Source organism: Brassica oleracea, chromosome C9, assembly GCF_000695525.1.
Source record: "Brassica oleracea var. oleracea cultivar TO1000 chromosome C9, BOL, whole genome shotgun sequence".
Lineage (NCBI taxonomy): Eukaryota > Viridiplantae > Streptophyta > Magnoliopsida > Brassicales > Brassicaceae > Brassica > Brassica oleracea.
The window spans coordinates 49,196,456-49,216,268 of record NC_027756.1 but is presented as its reverse complement, the minus strand read 5'-3'; the positions used below and the strand labels follow the sequence as shown (position 1 = coordinate 49,216,268).

At 38.5% G+C, this 19,813-nt stretch overlaps 6 protein-coding genes, 1 non-coding gene and 1 pseudogene across 8 annotated transcripts; 5 read left to right on the top strand and 3 right to left on the bottom strand.

Moving 5' to 3' along the window:
• Positions 1-1,057: 1,057 nt before the first annotated feature.
• On the top strand, positions 1,058-1,589 carry LOC106317655 (zinc finger protein KNUCKLES). Its single transcript, XM_013755440.1, is given in 3 exon segments — positions 1,058-1,369; positions 1,372-1,478; positions 1,480-1,589. Coding segments are annotated over 3 exon segments (471 nt in total). The 5' UTR covers positions 1,058-1,083; the 3' UTR covers positions 1,558-1,589.
• A 1,513-nt stretch (positions 1,590-3,102) lies between these two features.
• LOC106315252 lies at positions 3,103-5,368 on the bottom strand. The gene is made up of 11 exons (XM_013752998.1): positions 5,164-5,368; positions 4,987-5,061; positions 4,851-4,912; positions 4,635-4,779; positions 4,456-4,552; positions 4,321-4,387; positions 4,120-4,218; positions 3,899-3,991; positions 3,486-3,640; positions 3,298-3,402; positions 3,103-3,223 (listed from the first exon to the last, which is right to left on the bottom strand). Exons 1-11 carry the CDS (start codon positions 5,366-5,368, stop codon positions 3,103-3,105), a joined length of 1,224 nt encoding a protein of 407 aa, XP_013608452.1.
• A 2,704-nt stretch (positions 5,369-8,072) lies between these two features.
• Positions 8,073-9,533, top strand: LOC106315647 (translocon-associated protein subunit beta). The gene is made up of 6 exons (XM_013753443.1): positions 8,073-8,323; positions 8,507-8,605; positions 8,695-8,803; positions 8,968-9,039; positions 9,147-9,152; positions 9,234-9,533. Exons 1-6 carry the CDS (start codon positions 8,142-8,144, stop codon positions 9,354-9,356), a joined length of 591 nt encoding a protein of 196 aa, XP_013608897.1. The 5' UTR covers positions 8,073-8,141; the 3' UTR covers positions 9,357-9,533.
• A 332-nt stretch (positions 9,534-9,865) lies between these two features.
• On the top strand, positions 9,866-9,938 carry TRNAK-CUU. Its single transcript has one exon. It is a non-coding gene; the product is annotated as a tRNA-Lys (tRNA).
• A 91-nt stretch (positions 9,939-10,029) lies between these two features.
• LOC106312951 (mitochondrial phosphate carrier protein 3, mitochondrial) lies at positions 10,030-12,091 on the bottom strand. Its single transcript, XM_013750657.1, has 6 exons — positions 11,683-12,091; positions 11,135-11,496; positions 11,005-11,048; positions 10,701-10,915; positions 10,489-10,613; positions 10,030-10,386 (listed from the first exon to the last, which is right to left on the bottom strand). The coding sequence occupies exons 1-6, from the start codon at positions 11,983-11,985 to the stop codon at positions 10,332-10,334; spliced, it is 1,104 nt and encodes a 367-aa protein (XP_013606111.1). The 5' UTR covers positions 11,986-12,091; the 3' UTR covers positions 10,030-10,331.
• A 361-nt stretch (positions 12,092-12,452) lies between these two features.
• On the top strand, positions 12,453-14,403 carry LOC106319367 (U3 small nucleolar RNA-associated protein 18 homolog). Its single transcript, XM_013757668.1, has 2 exons — positions 12,453-12,508; positions 12,639-14,403. Exon 2 carries the CDS (start codon positions 12,659-12,661, stop codon positions 14,237-14,239), a length of 1,581 nt encoding a protein of 526 aa, XP_013613122.1. The 5' UTR covers positions 12,453-12,508; positions 12,639-12,658; the 3' UTR covers positions 14,240-14,403.
• A 1,785-nt stretch (positions 14,404-16,188) lies between these two features.
• LOC106313163 lies at positions 16,189-16,682 on the top strand (annotated as a pseudogene).
• LOC106313162 (pentatricopeptide repeat-containing protein At5g14080) lies at positions 16,501-19,409 on the bottom strand. 2 transcript variants are annotated; one of them, XR_001264308.1, is made up of 4 exons: positions 17,722-19,409; positions 17,279-17,628; positions 17,146-17,190; positions 16,501-16,722 (listed from the first exon to the last, which is right to left on the bottom strand). XR_001264308.1 is itself a non-coding variant. In XM_013750904.1 (2 exons), the coding sequence occupies exons 1-2, from the start codon at positions 19,391-19,393 to the stop codon at positions 17,378-17,380; spliced, it is 1,923 nt and encodes a 640-aa protein (XP_013606358.1). In that variant the 5' UTR covers positions 19,394-19,409; the 3' UTR covers positions 16,996-17,377. The 2 variants fall into 2 exon arrangements, 1 of the variants encoding a protein (XP_013606358.1); XM_013750904.1 differs by lacking the exon at positions 16,501-16,722 and having other exon boundaries at positions 16,996-17,628.
• Positions 19,410-19,813: the final 404 nt, after the last annotated feature.

Below are 19,813 nucleotides of genomic sequence, written 5' to 3'. Positions count from 1 at the left end.
AACAACAAGGTACTATCATATCATACCAATCAAGCAAACACCTCACTAATAACAACATTAAATAAAAAAGTGTTGATAACGATTTCAAATTATTGAGCATGATTAACCCGGGATTCTTAGGATGAGGTTTTTAGCGGAAGTTAAGAACCGGTTCTTAAATAAAGACTTTAAGAACTTTAAGAACCGGTTCTTAAATAAAGACTTTAAGAACCGGTTCTTAACTTTTTTAGTTAAAAGTTAAGAAATTGTTTCTTAACTTCCGGTAAAAACCCTACTCTAGTAACCCCGGTTTAATAATGGTAATGAGCTAAAAAGTTGGAGGTGTGTTCACTCGTGTATGTGTACTGCACAGAAGTCAGAGCGTGTCGTTACCAAATGATCTCTCTTTGCAGGATGTAACAGTCCAAACACAAAAAGCAACCAATCTCCTATTTTCTAAATTTATCTTTTCTTTTTTGAAGCTACATATTTATATTTTTTTTTCTCATTTATTTTCACTGAACAATCAAACATCGTATAGAACATGATTAACCTGAGGTTATTAGGATGAGGTTCTTACCGAAAGTTAAGAAACAGTACCTCACTCTAAGAACCCCAGTTTAATCATGATCTAAAGATTAAAGAACGATTGGCAACACGCATTCACAGTTAACATTATATGTCATAATCCAATTAAATGATTTTTTGTAGTGTCTCCAGTCTCCTCATCTCAATACTACTCCTTTAACGACGCTACAAATTAATTTTCTTTAATTTTGTTAATACCTTTATATTAATTTAATTTCTCTGCTCATAATGTAACTTGAAAAAAAAATGTAACTTGGAGAGAAAGTACATGTATGTATTATATGCATGCATCCCATGCATATATGGATGGAGCAAAAAGGATTACTTGGGATCTGCAAAATTAGTTAGAGAGAAAAGAAACTGAGGGCAAAAGCGTAATCTTGAAAGCAGATATTCTCTGCAAACGATGCAAACAAACAAAGATGAGACAGCTTAAACCTTCCATAAAACCCCCATCAACCTCACACACACAGTTTATACAGTCATCATCATCTCTCTCTCTCTAGCTAATTGAAAATGGCAGAGCCACCGCCGTCGTCTCTCCACCATTTCGTCGGTCCTTCATCAAAACATCGATCATCCAACAAGAAACACTCCTTCTCCGGACCTCAGCATCCGACCATCCACCGTCTCTTCCCGTGCCAGTACTGTCCCCGCAAGTTCTACACCTCCCAAGCTCTCGGCGGTCACCAGAACGCACACAAACGCGAACGCGCCGCTGCTCGTCGCAACCTCGGCGTTGTTTCTGATCATGCTCCAAACATCCTCGACGACGCCACTTTCCTTCTTCCATACCCGTGTAATTTTACCCTAACCCACCTCAAGTATCGTCCTGGAGCATACCGGATCAACAGACGGTGACGATGGTGAGTGGGTACGACCCGTATCCGTATCCGTATCCTTATGGGTATATATACGTTTGAGGTTTCTGGCGTCATGGAAGAAGAAGAAGAAGAGGAGCCACAGCTGGATCTTTCGCTCCGTCTCTGAGTGCTTTTCTGTTTTTAGTTTGTTTTGTCTTTGTTCAGGTCGCTTTTAAGTACAACTTTGGAGCTATGTAGCCTTCTCTCTCTTTTTGTGTTCATCTCCTTACTTTTTAAGATAAACTATAGCTGGCTGCTACCTTTTTGATAAACGATCCGTTTCGGTTTTAGTTTATAATCTAGCAGTCTCTTTGCTGAGGGCCTGACTGGTTCAACCGCAGCGGTTGCGGTTGCGGTTGCGGCTGCGGAAGTTTGCGGATGCGGGTGGTTGCGGTTTCTAGCGGTTTTAAGAGATTTATACGACTGGTTCTGCGGTTAGAAATTGGTGCGTTTGCGGGATACTTATGACTGGTTAACTACCAAACGCAACAGCGGTTAAATAATAAATTAACAAAATTTACATTTTATATCATTATAAAATATCAAAAATAATAATTTTATAATAAATATAAAATTTATATTTAGAATGTTATAGTTTAAACTTTTTAAAAATTATAGAAAATATTTTCATTTTAAAGCTTTATAATATTAATTAAAATATAATAGATATATTTTAAAAACCAGCTTTTGAATTTATGAGGTTTAGAGCGATTTGGAGCGGTTTGGAGCGGTTTGAGCGATTGTTGCAAAACGCCAACAACCGCTACCAACCGCAAAAGCTGCGTTTGCGGGTGGTAGCAGGAAAACCAGTCATACCCTGAATCGAATACTTTTTTATCTTTATGGATGATCCATTAATTGCGATGATTAAGAATCTGAATTTTCTTGCATTTTCTCCATCGTCGCCTTTTTTTTTATTTCCTTTTTCGATCGGTGGCCGGTCATGTCTCTGTCGGAGATTATCACCGTCTTCCGGTTTGCTACAAATCCCTAACCGCCGCCTCCACAAAGTTGGTACGTGCGCAATCCAACATGTCATCACATCACTACACGCGATACACTCGCGTGACGCTACTCATGCGAAAGCTATTGCCAAATTAGGACGAATAAACTGCGTGCCGTTTTTAGGCGCCTCACATAACAACCACTTTTACTCCAACATTATCAACATCATTTTCTTCTAAATACTCCCATATGTTGCACAATATATGATGTTTTTGACAAATACACAACTACTAAAAAAATTCTTTTTTTTTTGTTTTTAAAATATAACTAAAATATGAATTGAAAATCATTTAACTAATTATAAAATAGATTATAAAATAAACTTTTTAATTAATAAAAGTAAAAGTTACCTAAGAATATATAAAAAGTATTTTATATCTTAAAACATCAAAAACTCTTAAAGCATCTTATATTTCTGAAGGAGGGAGTACTTCTTATTAGCAAAATTTATTAGTCACTCAGATAGATATTACATATTATACTCAACCGTACTGATCAGATTTTTTTGGTCTGATAAGAAACTAGTGTAAAAGAGGTAACTCTAGAATAACAATGTTACATAACAATTGTAAAAGGTGAAATATCCAATGACTACGTGTAGAGAGTGCTGCTCAACGGTGATCAAATTCCTCATCAGACATCCTCATAATGATTCTCAGACGAGTTTTCAGTAAGCAAATGGGTCTGGTTTTCTGGCAAAAGAGCCGGCTTCCATTTCAGGCAGTTCAAACTCCTCTGGTATCAGTGACAACTGAAAGTTTGGTAGCTCTGGCAAACTTTGCATTACCCTGTGGTTTATCATATCATCAGTTTTACTACATCTAGTATACTCTTGACACTAATTAGTTTAATTAACGCTTACTTTTCTTCTTCTTTAAGCAAGTATCCATACATTTGAGACTTTTTAAAAGCAATTTCTGGAATCTTCTGGCTCAAATGCTTCATAACTCCCCACATAGGAGGAGCCCTGATAAGAAAAGCATGGTGATTCAATTCACGGTTCACTTGTTGAGTGAATGTTGGATATCTATAATAAACATGTACACAAACCTGGTTACAGGAGGAGACAAACAGAAGCTAAGACAGGCCTTCTTGCTTTCTCCTAGGATCTCTGAAGCTGCAAGGAAACAACACACTGCACTCGCGTGGCAAGCTGGCTCACTTCCCTTCTCTGTTACCAGTCCATGGTAGTAGTATGCCGCAGCCTGTCAAGAAGAAAAAAAAACAGAACATAACAAAGAGATTGGTTTATAATAGAACTGTATGATCACTTTCCAACAAGAACTTTGGCCGGATCTGGCACAACCCAATGAAACAGGTCTTACCCCTAAAATTTTTTGGAGGTTATATATACACTAAGACATAAGTCCTCAAATTATGTATAAAACAAATTTTTATGAAAGTTTATAATAAATGTTTATGGTCTCCAATATCTTAGATCCGACCCTAGCTTTGATACATACCCTTGCTTCCAGAAACTTCCAGAAGATGAAGAGGAGAAGCTTTTTGGCGCACCCATGGCTAACGATGGCACAACCAGACAAGCATTGATATGCCTGAAATGATTATGGGGCTCATTTAGAAGAAGTAAACAGAGAGATTAGGGCAAAAAACCCATGACTATCCCAAAAGCATGCCCCAAGTTACCAAAGGAGATGAAGATGTATTAAAATATGAGAAAGACCTGAGAGAAATAGATGACTTGCTCACAGGCAAGTCTCCTCTTCACAGACAGTGTAGCCTTCTTGCTATTAACTGCCAACCCAAGTTGAATCTCAGTTCCCTGTAGTGAGATTCGATGAGAATAGCAAAGTAAAACACATGCAAGGTTATTATTTAGGAAACATTGTTTCAAAGAACGTAACATTGTTTCAAAGAATGTAACCTGGCCAAGTGCTTGGATAGAGAGAGTTTGCAAAACACTTTCCTGCATATCATCTGGCAATTTACTCCTGAAAATTTGCATTTATGTAAGTACTTATTTGATCCTATATTTTCTGTATTTTTTTGTGCTTCATACTTTATATCAGGAGCAATGCGAGGCAGAATCTCTCGGGTGCACAACTCCAAGTATCCAGATGCCTTGAGAAGCAAGTCAACCGCATCTCTCTTGCAACCTGTTTTTAAAAGTGAACAGAGTAATCAGCTTTGTGAACATACATCAGTGAAATATAACTGTGAAGATCCAAGAGGCCAAACCACTGGAGACCACACGGACGCCATGGCCAGAACCAGAACGATCCTTTGGAATCATGAGAGAGTTAGCTTCAGCCATTGCCAAAGCAGCCATCATGTGTATCACTGTCAGCATCTCCATCCAAAGGTTTGTGAAACATAACTCTGCCTGTTTTAAACATTTGATTTAATTCATACGTCAACATTGTTGAAGTAAAATAACAAACAAAATGAACTTACTCTTCCACCATCTCCAAGGGGTTTCCATTTGAACTCTACGCATCCCTCCATCCCATCATCCTCTACAAAGTCATATGAACATTAGATTTTACAGCACACTAATCTGTTAACTTAATCAAAATTTTAGAACACGTACTTTTCTTGATAAGCCCGGTGAGAAGAGACAAGTACTCCTCCAAAGCTGCACGTAGCTCAGAGATGGCAGAACCACCTGAAAATATTTAAACCTAACTTTGAATATGATTCTCAAAATCAAAACCTTTTTCTTGGGACGCAGGTAAAAAGAAACAAGATGGTCTCATTTCTTGGATACCTGAGTCCTCAGCTACCAACTGAATCTGATTCCTCAGACATGCCAATCGGTCGATGGTGGTCTTGGAGGCAACGCCTTTGAGTTGGCGCTGAAGATCAGTCTGAACAGGAACACGGAGCTGTAGAACAAACACTACTGATTCTTGAATGATACTCCTCTTGTTCTTACTTTCCCCAACAGCACAAGCAGACGTAGCACACCCCATGCTCCCTCCCTCTCTCTCCCGTTCTATGTTATGCTTTTTGGTAATAAGATATTACAACCCTACACATACATATACAACATTGAAAAACATCAGATAACATATGGAACTTATGAAAGATATAAAAATGAAAACATGTGGAAGAGAATCTCAGATAGCTAACAGAAGAACAGAGGAGGCATGTGATGGAGGAAGCTTGGTTTGAAGGTTCTAGAGGATGATGGGAGAGAAGAGAGTGGAAACAGAGCTACTTATAGGTTTGAGCGTTTGATGCAATCCACCCACATGCTCGCTATTTTATTGCAAATGATTTGATATATGTTTTTAGTTAACCCAAAAAACATAAAGAAAAAGAAACTGCACATGTCTTTTGGTTTAATCCAAGTTTTAATTGTGTTTCTTCTGGAAATATGTAAATTTTCATTACCAGTTGCCAAAGTTTAATTGGTTCTCCTGTGTGTTAATTACTACCTAGGTAATAATCCGCGCCGTGCGCGGAATGAAATCTTTAATTAGATTATTTATTTTACGTTGTAGTAAAATATTTGTCGCATAGCTTTTTCAAGGGATGAACATTCAGATAGTCGTTCGGATTCAGTTAGTCTAGAGTTTGAATTTAAATATGATTCAGATATTTCAAATTTCAGTTTGAATTTGGATTGGATTTGGTTCGAATCATTGCAGGTTTGGTTCGGGTTTGGATACATATTTAATTATGTAATTTCTTAACAAAAATCTAAATATACTTAATCCTCAAAATCCAAAAATAAAAATAATATAAAACATAAAAATTTGAATAATTATAAGACTAAATACTTAAATTTTACATTAAAATAGTTCAATTTAAATATTTAGATAGAAAAAATATACATTTTCAGTATTTTGAACATATTTTGTTATTTTAGATATTTTCATATTAATGAATATCTAATAGATATAAAATTTAAACTAATATATTTAAGTATATAATTGTGTTTTAGATGTTTTTGGTGTCCAAAATATTTCAGTTTGGATCGGATTCGGGTCTGGTTCTCTGGATATTAAACTTTTAGATCAATTTTAGTACTTAATCAGTTTTATTTTGTGTTTAGTATTACTTTCAAATCAAGTTCGGTTCGGTTTTCCGGATCCAAATATTTTACCTAGACTTATTTTCTTCTACAAGTATAAAGAAAAATAAATAAATGTAAAACTAATATGTTAGGCTTATTTTACATACATAATTATTGGACCATACTTTAAGAATACCAATAAAAATGGCTGGGCGTCATGTCAATATTGTTGGACATGTTAAAAAATTGATGTAGTCTATAACCAATAATGTGTAGTTTCTTATAAAAGTTCTTGGCAAATATGATAAAAACACGATACAATCGAGTGAAATGAGTTAGAATTGCATCAAAAATAATGTGATCTCTTCATTCGGTACATGAATTCTGTTTTTCAATTGATTTCGCGAATTTTCTTTTATTTTAAAGCTTTTGTGTTTTCTGATTTTTTATAACAATCTGATTATGTTTCTAATTTTTGGTGTGATATGAAAATTTTGTAAACAAAAACAATATTTTGGCTAAACTAAAGATCTAACTTTGTATGTGGCGTTTTTCGCCTCAGTTTCTTTAATTCATAAGTAATCACAATTATTTGTTGCTTTCGTATGCATAAACCTCAACCATGGCTAAGTTCGGAAAAATACGAAACTATCAATTTTAAAAACATTCTCATTCCAGCATTTTAGTTGATGTGAAACTTAATGATTTTGAAATTTATTTCTTTCAACAATGATATTATTTAATACTTTCCCGGAGAAAACTTCAATTCACTAATACAAAAATTAAAATACGTAAACTAAAAATGAACCGATTAAAAAAAATGTGTGAACACATTAATTGGTAAATGACTGTGAGGTTGACACATAAACATTATAAAGTTGAAATAATTATGAAACTGACACGTGTCAATGTATATGTAAACACATTTATTGCAAATGCTTCTCTTTTAATATATAAGATTTCCTCGATAATTTCTGTTGTTAACTTTCCCGCCATCTCAATTAACATAATCACATCTCTTTCATTTTTTTTTTTTTAATGATAATAGGTTTTGAATCAAAATCCTTACATCTTCTAAGGTTTGTCAATTAATTCTTCTTTGAGAGCACACTTCTCCTACCGTAAAAAGAAATTTTGACTCATTAGACGCTAGTAGATGATCCAAGACTCTTATCCACGAGACAAACTTATCGTTGATCAAATTTCTATTTATTCTTTTTATCCCAAGTTTTTACGTCTAAATTTTCTTCTTAGGTCAGTATGTCCTTGAGTGAATGAATCGTTGGCTTGTATAAAAACATTATCATGTTGTCAGATTTGCAATCGCGTAGATTGTATTGTTATTAAACGAGATAATTAACGGAAGATGATAACAATTTTAATACAATACACCAGGGAATATCTGACTCCAATAGAAATGTGGGTGTTCAAGAGCAAAAACATATTATATAGATCGTGGCAGGAGACTGTATTACAAATTTACAACTTGCACTGTATAGAGCTCAATAATCCCCAGATTTACTTCCAAACGAAAAACGCAATTTATTAATCATAATGGGCCTCTTTTAATGGCCCATTATCAGGTAAAGAAAATAATTGGGCCCATCGTTGACTTTTTTTGTTTCTGAGTGTGTGTGGTTAATATCGTCGTCGGAGGGTTCACGAGCGGAGGAAACCAATCGCAGATCTGCATACCAAAATTCCAACGAAGATCATCACACACCATGGCCATCCCCTTAGCTAAGCTTCTGATCTCCGCCGTGGCGGTTTTCATGCTCTTCTCCGCTTCGTTCGCGACCTCGGAAATGCCGTTCATGGTGGTTCACAAGAAAGCTACTCTCAACAGGCTCAAATCTGGCGCCGAGCGCGTCCTCGTCTCCTTCGACATCTACAACCAAGGATCTGCGTCAGTTCTCTCTCTCTCAATCCATTTGATCTGATATGCTTCCGTTTCCAATCCGTTTTATATCCGAATAGATTAGCTGCTGTAGAATTATCCTTAGATCTGTTGTATAGATTGGTGACGTGCGGATGTGAATCAGTAGCTAGATTGATCTGATCCGCTATATGTTTTGGTGTTTGATCTCAGGACGGCGTATGATGTGACTCTGGTTGATAACACCTGGATTAAGAAAACTTTTGAAGTTGTTAATGGAAACACTTCAAGATCATGGGAGAGACTTGATGCGTGAGTTCTTCTTCCTCTTCCTTTTGTCATTAATATGCTTTTGTAGCTGCTTTTATTCGTTTCGTCACTAATGTGATTTATTTATGCAGAGGAGGTATTCTGTCTCATTCCTTCGAACTTGAGGCTAAGGTTAAAGGACCCTTCTATGGAGCTCCTGCTGTTGTTACTTTCCGCATCCCCACTAAGACAGCTCTTCAGGTTTGCCATTCATAAGCTGCCTTTGTTTCTTCTTTCAGATGATGAACTTTAACATACTCTTTTTGTTCCCTAGCAAACTATCCATGACTTGTAGTGATCATTGTTTTACTACAAGTACGTTAATGTTATGTAATTATTATGTATTATGGTTTTCTTGTTTGTAGCAAGCCTACTCAACTCCAATACTACCTCTAGACATCCTCGCAGACAAACCTCCTACTGACCCGCTTGCCCTGGTAATTTTTTTTCAGTCCTCTCCTTCACGCCTTTTTCTTCTCAGTATTGACTTTCGTTTTTGCCTTGTCTTGTGCCTTTGGATGATGCTGCTATGATATAATCTCAGGCCAAGGTAACTCAATCTGTAATTCAGTCCTCCCTGTGAGAATTATCGAAAGTAAATTCTAATCTTACTGTGTTTCAATTGTTGCAGAGGATTCTGGCAAAATATGGATCTCTTGTTTCAGTGATATCGATGGTGGTTTTGTTCATATACTTGGTAGCTACACCTTCAAAGTCTAATTTAGCAAAAGCGGGCAGCAAGAAGAAGCGCTAAGTTAGTGAGATTAAGGCTAAGAATGGTTGGTACGATGTTTTTCTTTTTGTGTTTAGCAGTTAAAACACAGTTTGAAAACTTGTAAGAAACGTAGAACACACTTTCACTTTGTTGTTGAAGAGGACTATGTTAAAGAGTTACTTTGGTTTTGCGTCATAACATCTTTTTGAGAGCATAGTCATGGAGTTTTCTCTTTTATTTTGATCCTGCCTTCTGCTTTTTTTTTTTTATAATTACTTTTCTGCCTGCAAGCTCCACCTTGTCAAATGATGATTTGAGAGCCCTACCTTGAATGACTTCGTCCGATTTAAAACAAAATCAAATGGACTGGTAAGTTCTCTCTCGCATTATGAAACTGATAAATGCCAATCCTTGGAAAAAATTGTTTTTAAACTGAAACAAAGTTGAGTTTATTTATCAGCGAAACATTTGTATTTTATATTGATCAGCTTAGTTCGTTAATATTTTGTGCGGTAAATCAAAGACAAACAATAACAAAGATCACCAAAGCCCGTCTAGCTCAGTTGGTAGAGCGCAAGGCTCTTAACCTTGTGGTCGTGGGTTCGAGCCCCACGGTGGGCGAATAGTTTTTTCATTGTTTTTAACTCTTTCTCGTAAATAATGTTCACTGCAGTAACTTGTGACGGCAATAGTAAAGCTGTAAATTGGGGAAAGCTACCAAAAGAGATTTTTCCAAATGAAAAAGAACAAAAGTAGTGAGTGGGTGTGCCCACACTCTCAATCTTAGCGTGTGTACCGCTCATCTTTTAAGATTACATCACACAAACAAAAATAGGGAGATAGTATTGTGAAAAGAGAGAGCACTATCGTCAATTCAAGAACACAAATTTCCAAAAAAATGAATCAAGTTGGAATCCAGAGGATGAGCTTTACTCTTCCTCATTGCCATACGTTTCTCTTTATTCTTTCAAACAAAAATCCTAAGTTTTTTTTTTTAATCATCATCATTTAGTCTTAGGCTTCAGCAGCTGCGATGACAGGGGCTGGAGTAACACCACCGGTGGTTGGCCTGAATCAGATAAAACATAAATAAATGAGTTTCTGCACTCTTCACTTTTGAAGAAGGTATTGAGGGGGGGAAGAAAGGAAGTAAGGAGAGAGAAGATCTTACAGGCCAACAAACACTTTGAAAGCATCATATAAACCCCATTGTGCTCCAGTCAATGTCCCTATCATCACAATTCTTAGAGGAAGCCCTCTTGTAAACAGTCCCACCATTCCAATCTTCTTCACCGCCTGCAACAACATTTCATAACATCAAAAGAATCAATACTAATCCTATATAGTACAAACAAATAAGCAGTTGTCGACATGTTAACTTACATCTCCAACGGTTGCTCCCTTAGCATTGTTTAGGAACGAAACAAGATTATCTGCGGGGTGAGAGACAATTGCACAGAACACTCCAGCAACATAACCTCCGGCAAAACTCACCCCGAGTTGCAGACCTTTGCTGCACTCGTGTTTTGGGTTGGGGATTGCGTACTTGTAGATCATCTCAACAATGGTCTCAAAGGAAGCAAACTTCATCATTGTGTCTGTAACGAATCATGTATTATGTTTCATGACCAACTACAAAGAAAACAAAAACTGTGCAAAAGGTTTCAAAATAGAGGACAAAACTTACAAGGAATCTGACGTCCCCAGAGTGGAGCAAGACCCTTATACAAGCTGCGAAAATAATAAAAAAATGTATCAGACACAAACGGCTAAAGCAATAACAAGGGAGAGAACGTTATTTGTGTCCAGAAACTCACCCTCCGTATCCTTCGGACTTGACAAACTTGGGAAACCCATCAGACATCCCCCTAGCAAACCCAGGCTGTGTCTGAACACGGACCTTAACAGCTTCAAAAGGGCAAAGTGCAACATCGGCAATGACCTCAGCGGAAGCAGAACCAGCAAGGTAGATGAGGGTCTTGTATTTGGCAGCGAACTCAGGTCCAGCAAGATCGGAGTAGTACTTCTTAAAGAACTCGTAAAATCCAAACTTGCAAGCACCCTGAGCACTGTAACCCAACAAAGTAGGAACCCATCCACGGAAAAAGCCTTTGACTCCTTGCTCCTTCAGCAGAATCCCAAAACCAGACGAGATGCTCTTGTACTTGGCCGGATCAATCTGGTTAGCAATGTAATAACATCAAGACCAAAAGTGAATCAATCCACAAATACAAACGTCAAGTAAAATTCAGACAGAAGAGTCAACTAACCAGATCGAAATGTTTTGAATTATAGAAACAGCAAAAGGCTAAAACGCAGATCTCAACACGTGGATAAATGATCTATAAGGTTATTACAAACATACCTGCATATTGCACTTGACGAGATCGAGAGGGGTGACGGTCATATGAGTCAGACCACAGCTGAGAACTCCGCCGAAGGTACACGCGGCGTAGAAGGCAGGCGAGTACATCTCGATCCCCTTCCCTGGCTCCGTGGGAGACGCAATTAGGAAACTCTTCCGAGACACCATCGTCGCGGCCGGAGATGAACGAGACTTCTCGAGAATGGGGGATGAGAACGCGGCATTGGAATCGCGGAGAATAGATCTCGGAGATGAGGAGTAGAGGAAGCTGGGGATGAGAGAAGAAGTCTTCGGCGTTTCCATCGCGACGGAGGACGGGGATAAGATGAGAGCAATGTGTTTTGTTTCGATGTCCGATCTCACGCTGCCCAAAAAAGAAGACCAATGATGTTATTATTACCTCATGAATCTCGTCTCTTTATTGGCCAATTAGATTCCGTTGGAATATACTTTGGAACAATTACGACAATACCAGCTATAATAATATTTTATTCTCTAAACATGTCATGGCCCATGGGCTTTTCAAAGGACGTAGAGTTCACGCCGTTGACCCATAAAAAAGGCATGTAACGATATTTTCTAATTTTGTTTGATTTATTTAGCTGAAAAAATCAGATTCCTTTGGAACAAGGCAGCATATACTTTGCATTGCTAACTAAAATGCCATTCGTAATAGATTTTCTGTTATGTGGCCCATGGGCTTTTCAAGGGCTGCGTACACACCGTTGTTGACCCATTTAAAAGGCATGTAATGACATTTTCGTAAAAACCTCTTAAAACCCTAATCCTCCTACGAAGAGGAAGAGAACCTCTCGCCGTCGCCGATGTAAGTCCGTAGCTTAGGTTTAAAGTTGTTGCTTGTATAGTAATCCTTACAGAAACTAGGTTTAATTCAAGCTCTGTTTCTTCGAACTTGAACTAGTCTGCGAATCTTATACTTACTCTCTTGATTACAGAGAGTTTGTGGAATTGAGCGATGAGTACGTTATCTCAAAACGCTCCGACGAGCAAGGCTAGAAGAGAAGAGACCGAAGATGACGTAAGGGCCAAGAGAAGGAAGATGGAGGAAGAGAAGCAAAGAGAGTCTGAGCAGGTTGAAATGAAAAAGCTTGAGAATTTGTTGTTTGGATCACTCTACAATCCTGTTTCGTTTGGAGAGAAAGACGGCGTTGTAGAAGGGTCTGATCTGTTTCGTGTAGATCGTTCTGCTGTGAGGCAAACTCCAGATTCTGAAGATGATGATGATGATGATGATGATGAGCAAGTTTCTGACGATGAGAGAGTTATTAGGAAGGGAGAAGCTGCTTGGGAGGATGAAGAAGAGAAAGAGATTAATATTAACATAGCTAGTGTTAACCGTCTGAGGAAGCTAAGGAAAGAGGAGGATGAGGGATTGATCTCTGGCTCTGAGTACATTGCTAGGCTGAGAGCTCATCACGCTAAGCTTAACCCTGGAACTGATTGGGCTAGGACTGATTCTCATATCACTGATGGAGATTCCTCAGATGATGGAGGAGAAGGTGATGATGATGATGATATTCTCAAAACAAACGAAGATCTTGTGGTGAAGTCTGGTGGCTCCAAGCTCTGTTCCGGTCTTCTTGAGTATTCAGAACACGCGGATGCCAACATAGCAGATCCTTCAGACGCTCCGATCAACTCTGTCCAGTTCCATCAAAACGCTCAGCTGCTTCTCACCGCCGGAAACGATAGAAGGCTGAGGTTTTTCCAGATCGATGGGAAGAGGAACACCAAGATACAGAGCATCTTTCTCGAGGACTGTCCCATTCACAAAGCTGCCTTCTTGCCTAACGGATCTCAGGTTATTGTCTCGGGGAGGAGGAAGTACTTTTACAGCTTTGATTTGGAGAACGCGAAGTTCGACAAGATTGGCCCATTGGTTGGTAGAGAGGAGAAGAGCTTGGAGAGTTTCGAAGTGTCGCAAGACTCCAAGACCGTAGCCTTCATGGGAAACGGAGGCTACATCTTGCTTGTGTCCACAAAGACCAAAGAGCTGACGGGAACGTTGAAGATGAACGGTTCAGTGAGGTCCTTAGCGTTCAGTGACGACGGGAAGCAGCTGCTGAGCTCAGGAGGGGATGGACAAGTCTATGTCTGGGATCTTAGAACGATGAAGTGTTTATACAAAGGTGTGGATGAAGGGAGCACGTGCGGGACTTCGCTTTGCAGCTCACCTAACGGAGCTTTGTTCGCCTCTGGGACAGATAGAGGGATCGTGAACATTTACAAGAAGGCTGAGTTTTTGGGAGGCAAAAGGAAGCCGATAAAGACGGTGGACAATCTCACTTCGGAGATTGATTTCTTGAAGTTCAACCATGATGGTCAGATTCTAGCTATAATCTCGAGGATGAATAAAGACAGTGTGAAGCTTGTCCATGTTCCGTCTCTAACCGTCTTCTCAAACTGGCCGCCGCCAAATAAAAAGATGAATTACCCTCGCTGCTTGGACTTCAGCCCTGGAAGTGGCTTCATGGCTATGGGAAACGCTAGTGGAAAAGTTTTGCTTTACAAACTGAATCATTACATGAATGCTTGAAGTGTGTCCTTGGCGATGGGCAGTTTTTTGAGATTGTTGTTGTGTTTTCCTTTTGTCTCATTACTCTTCTGTTATCAGTTATCCTTCCAACTTTTTTCCATCAATGGAATATTTTCTTTCATGATATAATTGGAACTGAGTGGGGCAAGTCTTTTCTCACGTTATGTTAATGTCTACTATTTTGATATCTAAAGTAAGTGCTGGAGAAGAAGTAAGATGTTGTCATTGTTTCAGAAATCATCACTCATATTAGAGAAGGTGAGTGAGAGTTGGCTACAGTCTTATTGTGCATCTAATTTTGAAACTCTGTTGCTACATGTCTGTGTGAATACTGATGAATATAGTATTGTTATGGTTTGGTTTTATAATGAGTGGAAAATGTGTTTTGTCAGGTAAACATTTCATTGATAGTGAATGATGAAGAGGCAGAGCAATGTTTGAGAGGTCTTCACTCTGCGTACTTTAAGACATCTTCTTAATGCAACACAAAGCTAACAATGTGTGTTAAGATATAAATCGGCTTTAGTTTATTCACCAAAATCTAAAACTGATGAAGGGACATATAACTCTTCGGACTCACTTAAACTACTATACCATGTTCTAATGAGCATCCTTTCTTTTTTATTTAAATAAATAAACAAAAGAATTCAGAAATGTGATAAGATAGATGTAAAATATGAATAATGTTAGGAACTTTATTCGTATGGAATCGATGAGAGGTGGTGACTCATAGCAGATTGGTACCTACAAATTTCATTGTGCTGACAACGTTTATTCATATTATGTTTTGTGGGTAGAAGGGTTGGTCAAACATGAGAAACTAGAAGGCAAGATAAAAAAAAAGGCAGAAGCATGCATATGATGGAAGCCAAAAAGGCATGTGAATTAAACCTTCTTCCAGACTTTTAGTGAACTTATCTACAATTAAAGTCCACATTATATGAATTATGCAGTTTTATTTAAAAGAAATCACTACTTTTGATTTACCATATATAGAAATATAAAGATGTTAGCAAGAACACATGGCAACTTGTAGTTTCCATACATCAAGAACACTGATATTCCTGATGTTAGCTACTAGCTAGCAAGTAAATGCTGGTTGCAACTATATCAAAATTAGTAGTGCTTCTTTTTTCAAAGAAAAGGTCATTCCAAGCATATTGATGACTCCTTTATTTCTATTTTTGTATGAATTTTTGCGTAATTTATATATCCTCCACTGAACCTAGGATAAATGATTACACAAAATTCGATCCTGATTACATATTCCACTCATGCTCCCTTCTGTTTCATTATAAGTGTCGTTTTAGGTTTCGGCACACAGATTAAAGAAACAATTAATTTTATACATTTCCTATAAAAAACAATATTACCTATACACCTAACCATATTTCAACCAATAGAAAAATAAATTTTGCATAAAAAATCAAAAACGACACTTATTTTGTAACGAAAAAAATTCTCTAAAACGACATTTAATATGAAACAGAGGGAGTATAAATGTATTTGCATATATCGATGCCATACTTGGATTGCGTTCCAAACAAAATATTCCAATTTCTTTATGATCATATTGATAATGATATTTTATGTAGCTTGTTTAAAGAGATTGATCAGAGAGAATTGAAGCATAAAAATGGAATATAATGGAAAACCACCGGCCATATCTAAACATTCGACCTCATCTCATTGTTACGACTTGCTCACATAATGTTGGCAGCGTCAAAGTTTTTATTCGGCGCTGTTCTATAAATCATAGTGAATCATATTTTATTCACATCTATATAGATAGTGGACCTATCAAAAATACTCCACACTTTATATTGATTAAAAACGCTGATAAACATATTTAAACTTACTAAATATCAGTTATAACATCAGTTACTTGTTCTCATTTGGAATATAGAATAAATAAATAACAAAATGTACCAATCAAATGTAGAGCTCAACATCCCAACCAACTCACACATCTCACCTTCTATAAATATCTCTCTAACTGAGAAAGACAAAATGCAATACAAATCCGAAACTCGGGATTCGCTGTCCTATAGTAAGGTGAACAACATGGCAGTCTTTCCATCGGAGACTTTTGTTAGGATAGAGTCCATGGCTGCAGAAAATGCGGTGGTTATATTCAGCGTGAGCACTTGCTCCATGTGCCACGCCATGAAGCGTCTCTTCCGCGGAATGGGAGTCAGCCCTGCCGTCCATGAGCTCGACCTCCACCCTTATGGCGTCGATGTCCACAGAGCCCTCCTCCGTCGCGTCTCCTTGGCTGCTCCAGCGGCGGAAGCACCACTTCACCGGGGACACTTCCGGTTGTATTCATCGGTGGGAAGATGGTAGGATCAATGGAGAGAGTGATGGCTTCACATATCAATGGCTCACTCGTCCCTCTTCTCAAAGATGCTGGTGCTCTCTGGCTCTGACCCCATGTCTAAAGTTCATCTTCTCCGTTTTCTTTTCCTTTTTCTTGCTTGTTACTTTTTGGGTTTCGAAGAACAAAAAAGATGAGGTTAATCTTAGTGTTGAATTAGAGACTTGAGGGGAGAAGAGTGTGCGTTTGTTTTAAGCTTAGCTCTTTAATTTGTCTCTCTTAATCACACTAATGTATAATATGTAATATATTTTTGACCAAAAAAAAAAATATATAATATAGTAATCACCGTCTCTGGATAGCGTTTTATATATATAGCCATCTCTGGTTTTACAGCTTACAATGTTGAATTGCAAAAAATGGTCAGATTAAGACAAGAGTAAGGGTTTTTCACTACCCAAATCTCAACCGTGATAACTGTTAACTGCAGGTAAATAACTGCTTTTTTTTTTTTGTTTAAATCAGGTAAATAACTGCCTTAGTGGTCCACATTCCATAGTACGTTGCGTCAGAGATGAGATGCACATACCTGATCCAATAGCTTCACAGATGTGCTTCTCTTCGGTACTTCAACCTTTTACATCAAAAACACTTTTAATCATGAAAAAGACCCACCTAAACCACATGTACCGTAAGAAAATATTCATTTGAATAATTCTTACATAGACTTGTAATGTATACATTCATTCACCCAGACAACTCCATTACAGTCTAGGGTATAGGATCTGGTCTACACATAATAAATTTGCCTATCGGTGTAGCTATGAGAGCTCAAGTGCTCGAATAAACGGAAGAATGGAATCAGGATCAGATGATGAACAGAAAGACGCCCAAAGGTCCGAACAAATGGTGTGAACAAGAGATGGAGACACCTCTTTGATCCATTTCATATGTTTGATTCCAACCTCAACCTCTTTCGCATCAGCCACACATTTCAACAACACTACATGTGCACTTGTGTGTTCCAAATGTTCTCTCTCGCGCAGCAGCTGAGACGCCTCACCAAAATGGCCTACACGCATAATACACCAAACGAATCAATCACAAACTTGACTTGCAAGGCAACTAAACGTAACATAGATGACACATATACTTGTTCTCTCACCGTTGCTGCATAGATTTAAAACAAACGTGATCAATACCCTTCTCGCAACTATTTGATCCCTCTCCATACACTTTCTGAAGACTTCCAAAGCATCCTCAAGTTTTGTATCCCTGCATAGGCCTTCAGTGAGAGACGTATAAATTGTTTCATCTGGTTCTATCCCTTTCTCAAGCATCTTCCGAAACAGCCTCAAAGACTCATCTACCTGGCCTTCCTCCGACAATTTCTTGATAAGTACATTATACGTCGTCAGATTCATTCTGCATCCCTCTACGAACATCTCATCCCACAGCCTCTTTGCTGGCCGGATCATTTCCGCTTTGCAACAAGCTTCGATGAGAGCGTTATAGAGTGAAACGTCTGGATCAAGCCCTTTCTTTTTCATCTCGTGCAGAGCACTGTACCCTTCTCTGACTCTCCCGGCCTTGCACAAGAACGATATCATCAGACTGTAACTCTCAGGCTCTGAAAAATAAGCTCTGCTTGACAAAACCTCATAAGCCTTTACCAAAAGGTCCCCCTTCTCGTGCCTGCAAAGATTCTTACTCAATTTGCTAAGAGTCCGAATCGCAGGCAGTTTCCCTGTGTTCATCACCATGTAATTCAAGAATCCAACAGCAGAATCTGGATCAACCGCAGAGACTGATCCAATCAACGCGTCTAGGACATCATTATCAATAGGGAAGTTTCCACTCACAATCACCTCAGCCACTTCCTTAGCCTCAATCAAACGTTTAGCAGAGATCAAACCCAAGATAAAATCTCTGTAATCACTACTCCTCGGTGCTACTCCGAGTTTTCTCTTCTTCTTTAAGACAACCTGTCTCTCGTACAGATTCCCAGTTACCACAAACGCTTCAGCTATGACTCTATACGCCATAAAATCCGGTTTGCAATCAATGTTTCTTAGCTCTTCCAAAATGTAAAAAGCATCCATCTCTCTAGAAGCTTTACAAAGACCATGGAGAATCAAGAGCGCAATAATGGACCCATTGATGTTAAAGTTACTATTTTTAACCTCACCCACAAGTCTCAATAGCTGACTCGTATCGGAACTCTTACAGAAGCTTCCTATATACACACCAAAGCCAAGTGTATTGAGAGAAACACCTCTCTGACGCATTTTAACGAACAGTTTCTGTGCATAATCAGAATACCCATCAGACGTTAACGCAGCCAAGAGACGGTTGCACACATCGTGATGAACCTCCCGACCCGTCGAAAGAGCTTCTTCCAAAACCCAAAACGCGCTCTGAGCTTTCTTACCCAACAGAAGCGCGTCGATGAGGGAGCGATACACGGAGGGATCGAGGAGGATTCTCTGAGTTTTGACCTGTTTGAAGAGGGCGTCCATGGCGGAGAACTGTCGAGAGAGCGAGAGGGTTTTGAAGATGGAGTGGTAAGAGATGGAGTCGTGGGAGTAACCGGGCTGCTGGGCGGCCCAGTTGAAGAACCCGAGTGCTAAGGAGTGGTGGTTGAGGAGGAACGGGTCGATGACTCGAGAGACGAGCGAAGGGCTTATTGAGTGACGAAAGCCGAGACTGTGAAGAGTTTGTTCCATCGATGGACTCCATGTCCGAGGTGAGCGAGAGGTTGCGGAGACCTTGAGGAGCTCACGGCCGATCCTGACCGCGAGCTCCGCCGCAGGTCTCATGACAGATGACGTCACCATTTCCGGTCGCTGTCAAATTGGAGAGGAGAAGGAGGAGATATTAGTCATATTACTTAGTGAGCCAGCCCATTAGTTAGAACTCTAACTCATAGTGGCCCATGTTTGGCCCATATAAGATTAAAATCGGTAAGTGTAAATTACAAGGTAGGGCCGTTCAATATGGTAAAACCGAACCATACCGAACCGAACCGAACCGAAATAGACAATATGGTTTGGTTTTGGTAGATACCATATAAACCGAATGGATATAATTTTATAAAAATTGTAGGATTTGGATATGGTTTGGTATATAACCGATTAAACCGAATAAACCGAATAAAACCGATTAAAAGTATAAACATGTAAATATGTATCTATTTTATAACAATACATGAAAATCTATTTGTTACATAAGTTAAATTTGTGTTAATAACTATTACC